The 13851-nt window shown below is 36.0% G+C and overlaps 8 protein-coding genes across 8 annotated transcripts; 2 read left to right on the top strand and 6 right to left on the bottom strand.

The window, feature by feature from the left end:
• Positions 1-156: 156 nt before the first annotated feature.
• FDP41_012418 (uncharacterized protein) lies at positions 157-702 on the bottom strand (the record flags this gene model as incomplete). The annotated part of the gene is made up of 1 exon (XM_044702936.1): positions 157-702. One exon carries the CDS (start codon positions 700-702, stop codon positions 157-159), a length of 546 nt encoding a protein of 181 aa, XP_044566474.1.
• An 803-nt stretch (positions 703-1505) lies between these two features.
• On the bottom strand, positions 1506-3059 carry FDP41_012419 (uncharacterized protein; the record flags this gene model as incomplete). The annotated part of the gene is made up of 1 exon (XM_044702937.1): positions 1506-3059. The coding sequence occupies one exon, from the start codon at positions 3057-3059 to the stop codon at positions 1506-1508; it is 1554 nt and encodes a 517-aa protein (XP_044566475.1).
• A 100-nt stretch (positions 3060-3159) lies between these two features.
• On the bottom strand, positions 3160-5316 carry FDP41_012420 (uncharacterized protein; the record flags this gene model as incomplete). Its single annotated transcript, XM_044702939.1, has 5 exons — positions 3160-3291; positions 3376-3452; positions 3524-3622; positions 3735-4178; positions 4341-5316. 5 exons carry the CDS (start codon positions 5314-5316, stop codon positions 3160-3162), a joined length of 1728 nt encoding a protein of 575 aa, XP_044566476.1.
• A 243-nt stretch (positions 5317-5559) lies between these two features.
• Positions 5560-6879, bottom strand: FDP41_012421 (uncharacterized protein; the record flags this gene model as incomplete). The annotated part of the gene is made up of 1 exon (XM_044702940.1): positions 5560-6879. One exon carries the CDS (start codon positions 6877-6879, stop codon positions 5560-5562), a length of 1320 nt encoding a protein of 439 aa, XP_044566477.1.
• A 1741-nt stretch (positions 6880-8620) lies between these two features.
• Positions 8621-10339, bottom strand: FDP41_012422 (uncharacterized protein; the record flags this gene model as incomplete). Its single annotated transcript, XM_044702941.1, has 2 exons — positions 8621-9562; positions 9794-10339. The coding sequence occupies 2 exons, from the start codon at positions 10337-10339 to the stop codon at positions 8621-8623; spliced, it is 1488 nt and encodes a 495-aa protein (XP_044566478.1).
• Positions 10340-10626: 287 nt separating this feature from the next.
• On the bottom strand, positions 10627-11805 carry FDP41_012423 (uncharacterized protein; the record flags this gene model as incomplete). Its single annotated transcript, XM_044702942.1, has 1 exon — positions 10627-11805. The coding sequence occupies one exon, from the start codon at positions 11803-11805 to the stop codon at positions 10627-10629; it is 1179 nt and encodes a 392-aa protein (XP_044566479.1).
• A 235-nt stretch (positions 11806-12040) lies between these two features.
• FDP41_012424 (uncharacterized protein) lies at positions 12041-12922 on the top strand (the record flags this gene model as incomplete). The annotated part of the gene is made up of 1 exon (XM_044702943.1): positions 12041-12922. The coding sequence occupies one exon, from the start codon at positions 12041-12043 to the stop codon at positions 12920-12922; it is 882 nt and encodes a 293-aa protein (XP_044566480.1).
• A 28-nt stretch (positions 12923-12950) lies between these two features.
• Positions 12951-13562, top strand: FDP41_012425 (uncharacterized protein; the record flags this gene model as incomplete). Its single annotated transcript, XM_044702944.1, has 1 exon — positions 12951-13562. One exon carries the CDS (start codon positions 12951-12953, stop codon positions 13560-13562), a length of 612 nt encoding a protein of 203 aa, XP_044566481.1.
• Between the last annotated feature and the right edge of the window lie 289 nt (positions 13563-13851).

Consider the following 13851-nt stretch of genomic DNA (forward strand, 5'->3'; position numbering starts at 1 on the left):
TTATCCGTGTTAACGTAAAAGAAATAATTTTTTGTAAACCAATCAACCAAATAATAATTTAATAATAATTAATAATAATTATATAGAGCAATACCATGTCATCATATGAAATTGTCTCTAGTAATGATTTATTGCTTCATCATGTCTCAACTCCATTTAATAAATCTTGGTAAAGACATCACCATTGCTCAAAGGCAAGGAAGCCAAAGTGTTGGTGACAACCTTCAACAAGTGATCTTGTCCATTGTTATGGAAGTTAATGAAAACAGTGTACATTCCAGTGGATGGATCTCTTGAGAAGTAACCATCAGCATTTCTACCATCTTGTTGATTGTGCAACACGAAGGAGGATGGACCAGATGCTGTCACTTGCCAAACCTTTCCACTCTTTTCTTGATAACCACCAAATGGAGCTTCAGCAACCAATGGGAAGACTCTAGTGAAAGTATCACTTGGTCCATGCAATTGATTGTGATCAGGAGATGGCTTCAACAACCAATGCACAGTGTTGTCAAAAGTCAAAACAACAGCAAATTCAGAAGAGTTGACCTTTGGAACAGCAATACCAGTGGCAACTCTTCCAGTACCTTCTTGAGTCCATGTGAAATGATGTCCATTTTGAGTGCAGTGCCAAATTCTACCGCCATTTTCTCTCCATTTACCAGTGAGGTTGAGATTGACAATGTGTGGAACAGTGATCATTTTCAGAAAAAGGTTGTTGTGTGTGAAAGATGTGAATTATTTTTTTTGTCGAAATGATGACTATGACACGTGTCATCTCGAACCTTTTATCTTGCATGGATGACATTTGGTGAGGAAAAACAACTGGGTTGATCAAACGCGTTTACAACGAATTAATTTAACTGTGTTAGTTGTCACTTTGCTAAGGGAGGGAGCGGATGCTTTATTCTCATAAGGGTCATCTATCTAGCCGATCATTACAAAATGCAAGGATCATGACCTGGGTATAATTATTCACTGGAATGTTATTAACATTTCAATGAAATGATCATCTGATTGGTTGATGCACACAATTTTCAGCTGTCGACAAGAAATATTTCAAGATTAATATCTTGATCATGACTTTACAAAGAATTTGAAGAATATTGTTTTCAAACAATTGTTTCTTGGATCAAATGGTGCCGCGGCACCTGACCTTGATGAACAATTACAATTTCCTGCTGTAGACTATAGCGACGGTTTTCATCCTCATGAACGACTCGAACAGAGATTGAAATACTCTCAATTCAGAAAAAAGCAATTAACCATCTGTTTTGCTTGTCAAATGGTTGTTCCCATTCGTCACTATGACCGATGAAAAGGTTGAGAAACATGCTGTTCATGACTGTCCAAAAGTGAACCCCTTTTATTTCAGTTCCACAACATTTCAATGTGCTTTGGTGAAAGAGGATGATACTCCACATGATCAAGAAGCTTACAAGAGAATTCTAGATAGGACCTTATATATTGTAAAGACGAAATGTAATGCAATTTATCCAAAAAATTTAATACAAGGTAAATCCAGTACATGTCCCAATAATCCATGCAAAAACTAGATACAACCACCAACAGACTTTCAAAATAATCCTCAACACTTTCCAAATCAACGTTGACTCTGAAGTCTGCAAAATAGAATTTGAAAAGAGTTGGTGATGGAAAGAGGTCGTTGAAGTGTTCCTCTTTTTTTCGTCGACACTTTCATGTGTTAGCACTTCATGCACTTTTTTCAGATTCAACAATCGATTTCCAATAATGGATGCCTTAATGGAAACAGTATCTCCAGGAGAAGGAAGTGAATTGGTGGAAATTTGCTTTTCACACTTGACCAAACAAAGGAGAGCGCTTTGAGGATCGACGCATCTCACAAGAAGATATCGATGTGTGCCAAATATGAATTTCCAAATAATTTGTGCATTCCAACGAATAACCTGTCCATGATTTTCTTGAGCATTTGCCTCTTTTGTGAATCGAGTCACAGTGAGATTAATGTTTTCTAAATTATTGTTCGCTACTTGTCGAATTAACGTTCCATCTCCTTGCACTCGTAAAGTCACATATAAATTAGATTTTAAAAGTGTGTCAATTGCGTTATAGTGAGGAATGTATTGAGAAATTGAAGAGCTAAATTGATCGAGAACAGAGTGAGCTCCTTGAATAAATCCAAGAAAATTTCTATTACTTGTCACATGATCTGGCATGGATTCAATTTCAGCAATGAATTCAACAGTGTCCAAATATTTAAAATCAGAGAGATTTTTCACATGTTTAAGGATGACAATTGGTAATGCAGAGAGTTCAATATTGAACAAATCTGTGACATCTTCGTCATCATCATACAAATAACATGTGAGCATTCCATTTGAATTTTGAATAACAATTCCTTTCCAATGAACTCTTAATCCACACAATTCTTCAGCATTTTCCATAAGAATTGCGTTATATTGTTCATTATTTTTCTTGGTCGGTAAAATCTTTCTCCATGAGACAAATGGATTGACATTAAACAAGTGACAGGCAATATACACATCACGCAATGACTGAAATTTAAATTCTTCAAGAACCAAATAATTCATCATATATTCTCTCTCAATTTCTCTGTAATCTTCTTTCATAATTTTTTCAAAGAAATACTCTCTCAGAATTTGTGTCGATCGTTGTCGATGTCCATGTTTAATTTCTTGAATGACTAAATCAGCTGTTTCTTCATGGCAATGACTATCAAAAACAAAATTATTTTGAAAAACATAATCCTCTTCTTGTTCATATAATTCATCATCATCGAAAACATGTTGAAATCCAGATTTTTCATTATTCACATGCTGTGATGAAGAATAATTATTCACCACCACCACTAAATTATTAATTAATAATTTCATAAATCCATCCCGATTTAAAAGTTCTTTCCGAAAAAAGCAACATGTCTTTTCCAATGCACAAAGAGAATGATAATCCACAAAGGATATAATCGTGAGCCATAATTCTTCGGGAAGGCTTTCAAGGATGAGGCTGTGATTCGGAGAGCGGAGTGGAAAGGATGAATGGTTGTTGTGTTTAGACATTTTTTTGTGAGATTTGATTTTTTTGTAAATATTTAATAATATAAAATATTGAATAATATAATATTTATATAATTAACGAACAATGATTGTTGTTGATAGTTTAATAGAGCTTGGTCATGACAAAAGAATCTACTAATTCATCATGAGTGGTGCTATAAAATTCCCAAGTGACTGTCACTTGTCTCTTGTTGATTTTATCTCTTTTCACACGCAAGATTCCATATCCTTCATCCTAATGTGAAAAATTACACACATAATATTTCCACATTCAATACGTTTGTTTGTTTTCAATTCATAAAATGGTAGCAACACTTACATCATTGAATATTTTATAATTCCAATAAATATTCTTATTATACCATTCATTGAGTTCAAGTCCTTCAACACATCCTCCTGTATTCGCATGAAAATAATTGTGTCATTATTGAAATAATACTTTTGACAAATGTTACACAAAAACGTACCTGTTCCAACAATAAGGTGAACTGTATCTCTAGGATTTGTTAAATTATTTGGGTTTGATTTGGTCTCAACGGTTTGGTTATATAATGGATATTGTCTCTCTAGAACCATGTTGACAATTGACAATTCGATGCAATGTTTCAAAAAATAGTCATGAAAATTCACATTTAAAATGTGAACACTCGGCATTCTCTTTCACAACATGAAACATACCATAAGCATGAACATGTCCACATGTATATAAATCCACATGTCCCTCATAAAACACTCGTTCCCATAAATTTTGAAGAGTTTTCGATTGTGAAATGACATTTCCATTGGCTTCACTAAATCCTTTCACTGCTGAATAAATTGGACGATGTCCCAACACCATCAAGAACGGTGTTTGACTTCTATTGGTTGATTTGATTGCATTTGTGACATACGAAAACTGATCTCCATTGAAAACAGGAGGAAAAGGACTATCGTGTGCATTTGGATAATTTGTTTCAGTGTCAATCGAGACAAATCGAACAGGGCCCATATCAAAATGATACCACATATTATGTCCGTATTGGGAATTGTTTCGAAGTGGCATCCAAAATTTGTGATTATAAGCAGCAAAGTTTTTTTCATAATCTTGATTGTCTGGGTGTCTTGGTTCGTACTCGTGATTACCTGTCCGTTGTGAGATAGTTCAATAACCATTAAATAAAAAAGTATGTAATGACAATTGTTTAGTAAAAACGTAACCAAAAGAGTATTAGAAGAAGAATTATAGAATTCATCGTCCAATGAGTCCATAACACAATAATGAATTAATTAACACTTCACACATACCCACTGATACCATATAAGGAACATAGGGATGAATTCCCTCAAAATATTCAAACCACAAATTCCAAATAAATTGATACATAATTCCAGGATAAAAATCAGCATAACTGATATCTCCAATATGATAAATAAAGAAATTTCCATTCATTGCTTCTTGTCGAACTCGATTTTGAATACGTTTCACATTCATTGGTGAAAAAACAACTCCCATATCGGCAAACATGAGTACAGATATTTCATCTGGATCAGAACTTCTTGTTGTGAAATTATAAACATGTTCGGACTTGACCATAAAAGTGACCTCTCCACTCAACGAATTCACAAATCCCAATCCCACTTGATAATGATAAGTGGTGTCAAATTCAAGAGGTGACATTAAAATTGAATAATCAAAACCTGTGTGATTTGTATCTCCATATCCAGTCATTACAGCTCCAACATGAAATACTGTAAAATTGGAGGACAAGTCTTTGGTCTTGCCAATTTTCACAAGTGGCTTTCCCAACGAAGAATGATAAGCAAAGGTATGAAATTGAACGACCATCTCATTGGGCTGTTGTGTAAGAGCCAAATGAATGTGACGAATTTGGAAATCTTCAGAGCCATAGAAATTGTTAATTTTTTTAAAATTTCGAAGTCGCCTTCGTTGTTCATGAATTTTCAATAATTGTTTTTGTTGTAAATAATACTCAGAGAGGAGAATATTTTGTGCTTCATTTCGATCATCATTCTTGTCATCCTTATCAACAACAACTTTTCGATCATTGATGGAAGGAATCGGAAAGAGTTGAATGTTGGATTTCGATTCACGAAGAAGAAGTGGAAGCGATGAAGAGGATTTTTGTTCTTGATGAATAATGAAATTGTTATTCTTGATGTTTGAATGGGCTTTCACCACCCACGTACTCGTCAGTAATAATAACACGAATGTGATGATGAGCAACAAAAACAACAATCTGGTACTGCCGAATAAAGTCATTTTTTGGAGCTCAACAATTCTCCAAATTGATAGGAAATTCATCGCTTGTTGACATCATTACACTTTAGATCCATGTGAAATCATCATTTGTTGCATTTGTTGATATTGATGTGCTCACAAACGAGTTGGAGAGAAGACAATCATCATCAAAGAGAAAACCTACAAATAACATATTCAACAAGAATAACAACTACTTTTTGAATAAATTTTTGATTTTATTGGAAACACACCATTGTAAGAAATTTACTTCTTAGCAGCAATTTCCTTCTTCTCAACCTTCTTGATGATACCGACAGCGACAGTTTGTCTCATATCTCTGACAGCGAATCTTCCCAAAGGTGGATAATCAGTGTAAGCTTCAACACACATTGGCTTGGTTGGAACACACTTAACCATAGCAGATTCACCTCTCTTAATCTTTTCTGGGTTCTCTTCGACAGTTTGGTTGGTTCTCTTATCGATCAAAGCCAACAACTTTTCGAATTTACAAGCAATGTGAGAAGTGTGACAGTCCAAAACTGGAGTATATCCGTTTCTGATTTCACCAGGGTGGTTCATGATGATGACTTGAGCTTCGAATGAGGCAGTTTCCTTTGCTGGATCGTTCTTGGAATCAGAAGCAACATAACCTCTCTTGATATCAGTGGTGGAGAGACCCTTGACGTTGAAACCAACGTTGTCACCTGGCTTAGCCTCAGGAACAGATTGGTGGTGCATTTCAACAGACTTGACTTCAGAGTCAGGAGCTTGACCTGGAGCAAAGTGAACAACCATACCTGGTCTCAAGACACCAGTTTCAACTCTACCAACTGGGACTGTACCAATACCACCAATCTTGTAAACGTCTTGGAGTGGCAATCTGAGTGGCTTATCAACAGGTCTAACTGGTGGCTTCAAGTCATCCAAAGTGTCCAACAAACACTTGCCCTTGTACCATGGCATCTTGTCAGACTTTTCAATCATGTTGTCACCAGTCCAACCAGAGATTGGTACGAATGGAATATCATCGACCTTGTAACCCAACTTCTTCAAGTAGTCAGCAACTTCCTTCTTGATTTCATCGTATCTGGCTTGAGAGTAGTTGACAGTCTTATCATCGAACTTGTTCATACAGACAATCAATTGTTGAATACCCAAAGTCTTGGCCAACAAAGCGTGTTCTCTGGTTTGACCGTCCTTGGAGATACCAGCTTCGAAACCACCAGTAGTAGAGTCAATGACCAAGATGGCAACGTCAGCTTGAGAAGTACCAGTAATCATGTTCTTGATAAAGTCTCTGTGTCCTGGAGCATCAATAATGGTAAAGACAAAGTTCTTGGATTCGAATTTCCACAAAGCAATATCAATGGTGATACCTCTTTCTCTTTCGGCCTTCAACTTGTCCAAAACCCAAGCATACTTGAAGGAACCCTTACCCATTTCTTGAGCTTCCTTTTCGAACTTTTCAATGGTTCTCTTGTCGATACCACCGCACTTGTAGATCAAGTGTCCAGTGGTGGTGGACTTACCAGAGTCGACGTGACCAATGACGACAACGTTAATGTGTTCCTTCTCCTTACCCATCTTGTTGTTGAGAGTTGTATGGTGTTGTTTGTTTTTTTCGAAAACGCAAAATCAAGAGGAGCACAGCTTGAAAAAATTAAAAGCAAACGTGCGGTTAAGCTGAATTTTACAATGGCAAGTGACGTGTGGTGGTTGGTGCGTGATGCGGTTGACTTTGGATTACAATTGGTGAGGAACGCTTTTTGGCAAGTGACTTGGCTCAACATTTTCGTTGAAGTAATTTTACTTTTGGGGATGAGCCGGATTGGGGGCTTTTTGGTACGTACCACAAGGCACGCATCATCATGATGGTCGTCAATGAGGTCCACCACAAGCACTCACTGCCAACATCTGCCACTTGTCATCAATAAGAATGAGAAGCAACATCGAGTGTGCGGGTGCAGAAAAATAATTTTTATGAATGACGGAACGAATCACCAACCAACAGGTGTTCTCGTTCTCGAAGTACATATGGATGCATAATTGATGTGGTGTGAATGAAGTAGCATGGCATCACATGTGTTAATATCATTTCTGTGTGTGTATATCGCAACACGTTCCAATTCTTTTGTGTGGAAAGAACGGATCATTCAAAGTTGTTTGTAATGATGCCATCATCATGATTGATGCTCACCTCACAATTTTATGAGAAGATGTAATTGAATACACATCACGGTGTGATGATGATGAAATCCTTTATCATTTACCTCTCTCGGTGTGGAATGCATGATGATGATGACTTTGATGCTCAATCCAATTTGATGATGAATCGTGAATATCCTTTCGATGACATCATAAAAACTGATTGTCTGATGACCTTATCATCATTGTGTGTGTGAAACTTTCATCAGCAATCTTCCTCTCTGAGTTTCTCTTAAGGAATGAACAATATCATTCAATAAGTTATTACTGTTGAAAAACATCAACAAATTATTACAGTGGTTTGTGATTGAACCTCCTGCATGATAATGTTGTGTGAAAATGGAGTGTAAAAAGGAGTGAGTGAGTGGACATTTCTTTTCGTATTATGCGAGCAAAAAGTGTAGTTTAGCACATCATTCAAAAATTGAACAAGTTGTTCTCACGATGACAGCTTCAGAAAAAGGAGCCTTAATTAGAATATTTGTCACTAAGAAATGATTAAAGAAGGGAGAGGAGGATCAAAACAGCTCGCATCGATTCGATTCTAATTTTTTGGCGTGCTCTTCTTCATTTTGTCTGGTTGGCAAGACCATTTGTTGGAGATGACATATCAACAGTGAATGGACCTTTATGAATATCGTGATGGAAGATGTGATGGCTACCTTTCAGGAGAAATGTACGTGATCCAACCTCCGTACAGAGGGAACTTGGTAAGACGTGTCACACAATGTCATGCACAGACAATCATGGTAACAACTCTGGTTACATCAAAATATCAACAATAAAATTTCAATTCTTCAGCATTCGAAATGACGCGCTGTAGTTCAATTAAAAGTTTACGAATTTGAAGTTGACGAGTGGGCTCTTGCAATAAAGTTTCACAATTAAGTAAAACCAAGCCACTGCATATCAATACAAAAATGACTAAATTACTCTGATCCATCAAATTTCACCTCAAAATAATAATCTACAGTTTCAAATCGCTTGTCAAATAAATATGAATTCCATCCTCTCAAACTATGTCTATAGATATTACTTTCATAAAAACATGGTACTTCAAGTGGTTTCGCCATTAGGAAACGAGAGGGAATCTCACAGCCACAGTATGCATATTGCAATCTTAATTTCTGCAGTTTCTGGAAAGTAGATTTCTCCAGAGGTGTTGGGTAAATATTTCCGTACAAAACAGTATATGAAGTTCATAATTCTCTTTCATTTTTGCTGATAAATTGTCAATAATAAAACCACAGTTTTCAACTGCTTCCAAAATAATACTCATATCATTTCTTAATTCAGGACAGGCAAAACTTAACGCTATTCCACAATTCCTAACAGCAGATCTCACAATATCTCTGTCTTTTCTTAGCTCGTCCGAACAATATTTCAAGGCCCTACCAAAATTTGTTACAGCTTTAAGAACTAACTGGCGATTACCTTTCAACTCATCAGAAGCGTATTTTAACGCTTGTTCGTTGTATTCAACGAGTGTCGACATAAAATCCAAATCAACAATCCTTTCCGTTAGCTGTGACATATGTTGTTCGAAGTAAAAGGCTGATGCATTTTTCAACAGTTCCAGAAAAAGATCGCGATTGCTGATAACAATATTCGGTAACGTGTCAATATGAATACGAGCCATAATACATTGTGTCAATACCTCTTTGTCGTTTTTAAGCTCGTTCGGCATCCTGTTGAAAAAGGAATGACAAATTAAATTTGAGTGGTTGGCAATTAAATATAACACCATTTCCTTGTCATCGGAAAACATAGTTTGGATATAGGAGCTTATAGCGCCTTTTTGTTCAATGCCATCCTTATTAAGAACGATATTTAGGCATTGTTTCTTAAAATCCATATCTCTTTTCAGTTGACTTGAAGCATGAACGTATGAGCATGGATTGCTTCTTATTGCTTTGAGAACAATTTCTCGATCATTTCTTAGCGCCTCTGAGGCATATTCCAAGTTGAGTCCATTAATACACACTGCTTGTTCAACAATTTCTCTATCTCCTTGTAAATGATTTGGCATAAATTTCAAGTAAATCTTTTCACAAAATTGTTTCTGTTTGTGGGTTATAACATCATCTAACGCCACCTTAATAGTATCTGGAGGCGAATGCCAAGGCAGACATATTTTCAGCCAAAGCTGCACTCACTATCCGTCGATTACTTTTTAAATTTTCTGATGCAAAACGTAAGGCATTCCTTTGTTACGAACTGCCTGCAATACAATCGATTCATCATTTCTAAATTGTTCGCAAGCATATTCGAGTTCATTGCCATTTTGACGTACTGCGGTGCAAACAACCTCTATATCATATGGGTCTAATCTCACAGGGCATGCTTCCACGAATTTCAATACTTCGACGAGATCTTGTTTTCTTGACCACAATTTGTTTGTAGGAACGTAGTTCAAAATATCATATATCCCTAAACCTATGTACCTCAACACAACACACATCTCATAATCACATTCATCGGCATCTTCGTCATGTTCGAAAGTCTTTGTGATCCAAGGAGCAATGGCATTAAATGGATTAAATTCATCTTCGCCCACTCTGTTCCAAATGAAATATTCTTCAATACACTCTCTGTCACTCAGAAATTCAATCGGAAGGAGTGAGTCAAACTTTTCGAGATTCAATCTCCAATTCTCTCGTTCCAGTAACCATTTGGCAAAGCCTTTGGTTTGATTATCAAATTTTTGTTTCAGCTTTTGATAATTTAAATCATCTTCTGGGTTGAATAAAAAATCAATTAATTCAATTCTCACGAGAGGCTCTTCGGAATCATCCTCTCCTTCATCCATTGCCATATTGGTCCTTTGAGAAGCCATCATTTTCATATATTTATGGCTCGTATGGTGCTTTCTTCGAATGATAGATTGGAGCTAGATTCATCATCATTAAAATCTGACTGCAAGGTTGATATTTCATGAAGGCTTCGTTTCATTTTTTTTTCGAATTATTTTCTTTCAATAACTACAGTGACCTGAATGTGAGATAATAGACTTTCTATCGAATTATTATGTTTAAACTATGTTTCTTCAAGTACCATTGAAATTAATTGACTTGAGTTCATCATGACAAAACTCTTTATGAATATTTTAGTGAATGTCAGTTCAAATCAGTCACATAAATCATTATCAACCAAAGCAACACCAGTTTCCAAGCTTCTTTCTTCCAAAATTCTTCTTTTTTCTTCCTTGCTAACATTCACCATCTTGGTTAAAAGAGTTTCAATTTCATCTTTAGACAGCTGTTGTTCAATTTCAAAAGAAGCTTTTTGAGCACTAAAATCTGTGGTTAAATTACAACTTCTTTGGTATTGCAATGGACCCAACAATATTACTCGAATGCCTTCAAATTTGGTAATATCCTCTGGAATGCCTTCAGCCCAAATTTTGTGGTCGAGTCCCTTGTTGAAATATTTTTCACCTTCCTCATCGTCATCACTAGAGGGAAGAGAATCCAATGCTGTCCAATTATACATTTCAAAAACCCAATACATGGATCCTTTTGCTCTGGGGTTTTGTCCAAGCAAGTATTCAACTTGTTCGAGTCGCGGTGCTCGAATAGAAAGAGAAGGGAATTGTTGTTTTAGAAAATACGCAGTTGCCATGTGCAATATCCAATTCGAAATAATGCATGAAATTTTAGCTCTTACGCCCCATTTCTCAATTGGATGAATAATAAGGAGTGGTTCATCATGAAGTAAATGTGTAGCAAAAAATAGAAATTTAAATTCAAATCTTAATTTCGTCATGAGATCTTGCAATTCTGGAAAGTTTGCATGTTGTCTCATTAATTCTCGTGCCAAGGCATATCGACTTGTAATACAGACAACTGATTTTTCTACCTTATCAATACCTTCACTCATAGACTCACATTGAGCCTCCAATATTTGCTTGACATGTTCTGACACCTTTGAAGAGTTGCATTTCTTTTTAATTTTCAAATATTGTGGACACAATTCGATCAGCAAACCAACAAAAGAGGCCACAAAATAACCAATAGCAGTTTCATTCAAAGTGGCTCCTGCCTCGACAAGAGCACCAAGACTAATCATCAATGTAGCAACAACAGGATATCCGTATGGAATGAGAGAAATTAACTCTGCCAGATAGACTGCAAATGCAGACTTTTCATCTTCATTATCTTCCATCTCGAAATAACTTTGAATTTGTGAAGATATTAATTCTAAATCGATCCGAATCATGGGAAGAGGCTCGGAAGGATTGTGGGTGTTGAAGGTGAGGCGAACTTTGTTGATCATGTCTCGCATGGGCGTTTCAAATTCGTACATTTTTTTTGAAGTGAAAGCGCTTTCAATTTCCAACATAAACTGGAGTTTTTAAGATTGAACATTCAAAGCAAGATTTCTTTCGAACAGAGATGTATTCCAAGTACAGAGATGCAGTCCAGATAACCAAGCGATTTCAAATTTCATAACAATTTTTTGCTTTTAGGGATGTTTCATTATTGGCGCCATTTTCTGTTAAAAAAAATGTGTGCATTTAATTGCAACATCAATTATTTTTATGGTTAATCACTTTGCCATTCCAAAAATTTCACTTCAAGATCTAAAGCAATTTCTGATGGATTCCACTTGCACATATACTACAACCTTTTCGAAACTTCGCTCACTCATACTGAAATATCGAAAGGAAATACCAATTTTATTTATTAATTCAATTTTTAAGGACAATTTTCAACTTCAAGACATTATTGAAGCTGCAGATTTTATCACTTTGGATTGTTTACACAATGAAGCTAAGTGTGTTAATGAACATACAATTACAGAGCTAGAGAGTTTCCTAAGTGATCTCATATCCTTTCATAACGAAGCTTGCATGAATAGCAATTCCAACAAGAGTAATTATTTCCAAACATTATTTTCAATCATTTCAGAAAAATATAACATTGATATTGAGGATCTGCTCAACTCAATTTCAAATCTCGTGGTTGAAATTGAAAAGGTACAAAAAAAAGCACAGCGAGACGATCAACCTTCAATCAAAACGAACCAGTTAAAAGCTCCGGTTGATGCCCTCGCCAAAGTACGATCAAGCTTAGCACGTGCAGAACAACATTTAAAACGAACAAGAGACGACTTTGAGAATGAACGCAATTTGTTTGTAGAGAATTTTGTGAGAACCGACTCTCCACAATTATCGATTCCAGTGAATTATAATAAGGACTCATCCACTAGCACTAATCATTGTGACACACAATTCCTGACTCGGAAAGAAAACGATGATGCCCCTCAATTTTTTCTTTATCCTTTCATAGGAGACGTGATGCGACTCAATCGAAAACAGTTTCCAGCTCTGTTCGAGCATGAAAAGGAACAAGAAAATATAATTAAGCAAGAAATTACAGAAGTTCCCTCTCAAGATTTTTTCAAGCCTTTTGGAAAATAGCACATATGATTTCACTTATGAACAAACTATGTGGTTTTCTGTACAATATCAAATATTTCATCAATATTTAACTAAGAGTCTGACACCACCACAACATTTACTAAGAGCACTAGAATATTTCAAGGAGAGGCATGAACTCAAAAAGATTACTTGTTCAAAAGAAAATATGAAGCAATTTAATGTACTTACTGAAAGAAAAGACTTTTCCACCCTAAAGGATATGATTTATTTGGATTCACAATATAACATGTCCATGATGCATCCCTATTTGCATTCATACTATTACTATTATTACTCTAAACTATTTCAAAGCCATTTCTCAACTGACCATGACGACTATAATTTAGCAATTGACAACGACCCTTTGAATAAGCTCATACCACCTCGAAAGAAGATCAATCGATATGCGTTTGGAAAACAATTTTCTCGACATTTAGCAAAGCAACACACTTTGGAAAATTCATCCATTTATGATCACACCGTTTGCCCTGAAGAATATGGCTTTCCTTTTAGAGCTCCCGACCAAACCAGCAGTCCTAATATTTCTATCAGCTCCTCTTCTGACACCCCTACCACAATGTGCATGCAACTCAATGACAACGGTGGCACTCATGAATTACGAGAGACCTCTCTGAGGTAATACTTTGACTGTACACATCAGCGTCATTATACTGTAACGAGCGAGACGGAAAGATTCTTCACCGTGATGTACAACAAGAGAAAGGTCAGAAGCATGATAGGGATCCGCTTTGCCTTTCTAGAGAAAATTGATCCTTTTTAAATGTAATTGTACCACGCAAGCACAGTTCATGAATTCATGCAATTTGCTAGACTTAGGATTCAAAGAAGAGATGGAGATGCAATTGACTTGTTCAATAAACAAACCACATCGAATCATCTTTTTCGACACCACAACTGGATTAGTTCCA

The sequence above is a fragment of the Naegleria fowleri genome, assembly GCF_008403515.1.
Source record: "Naegleria fowleri strain ATCC 30894 chromosome Unknown tig13, whole genome shotgun sequence".
NCBI lineage: Eukaryota > Heterolobosea > Eutetramitea > Acrasida > Naegleriidae > Naegleria > Naegleria fowleri.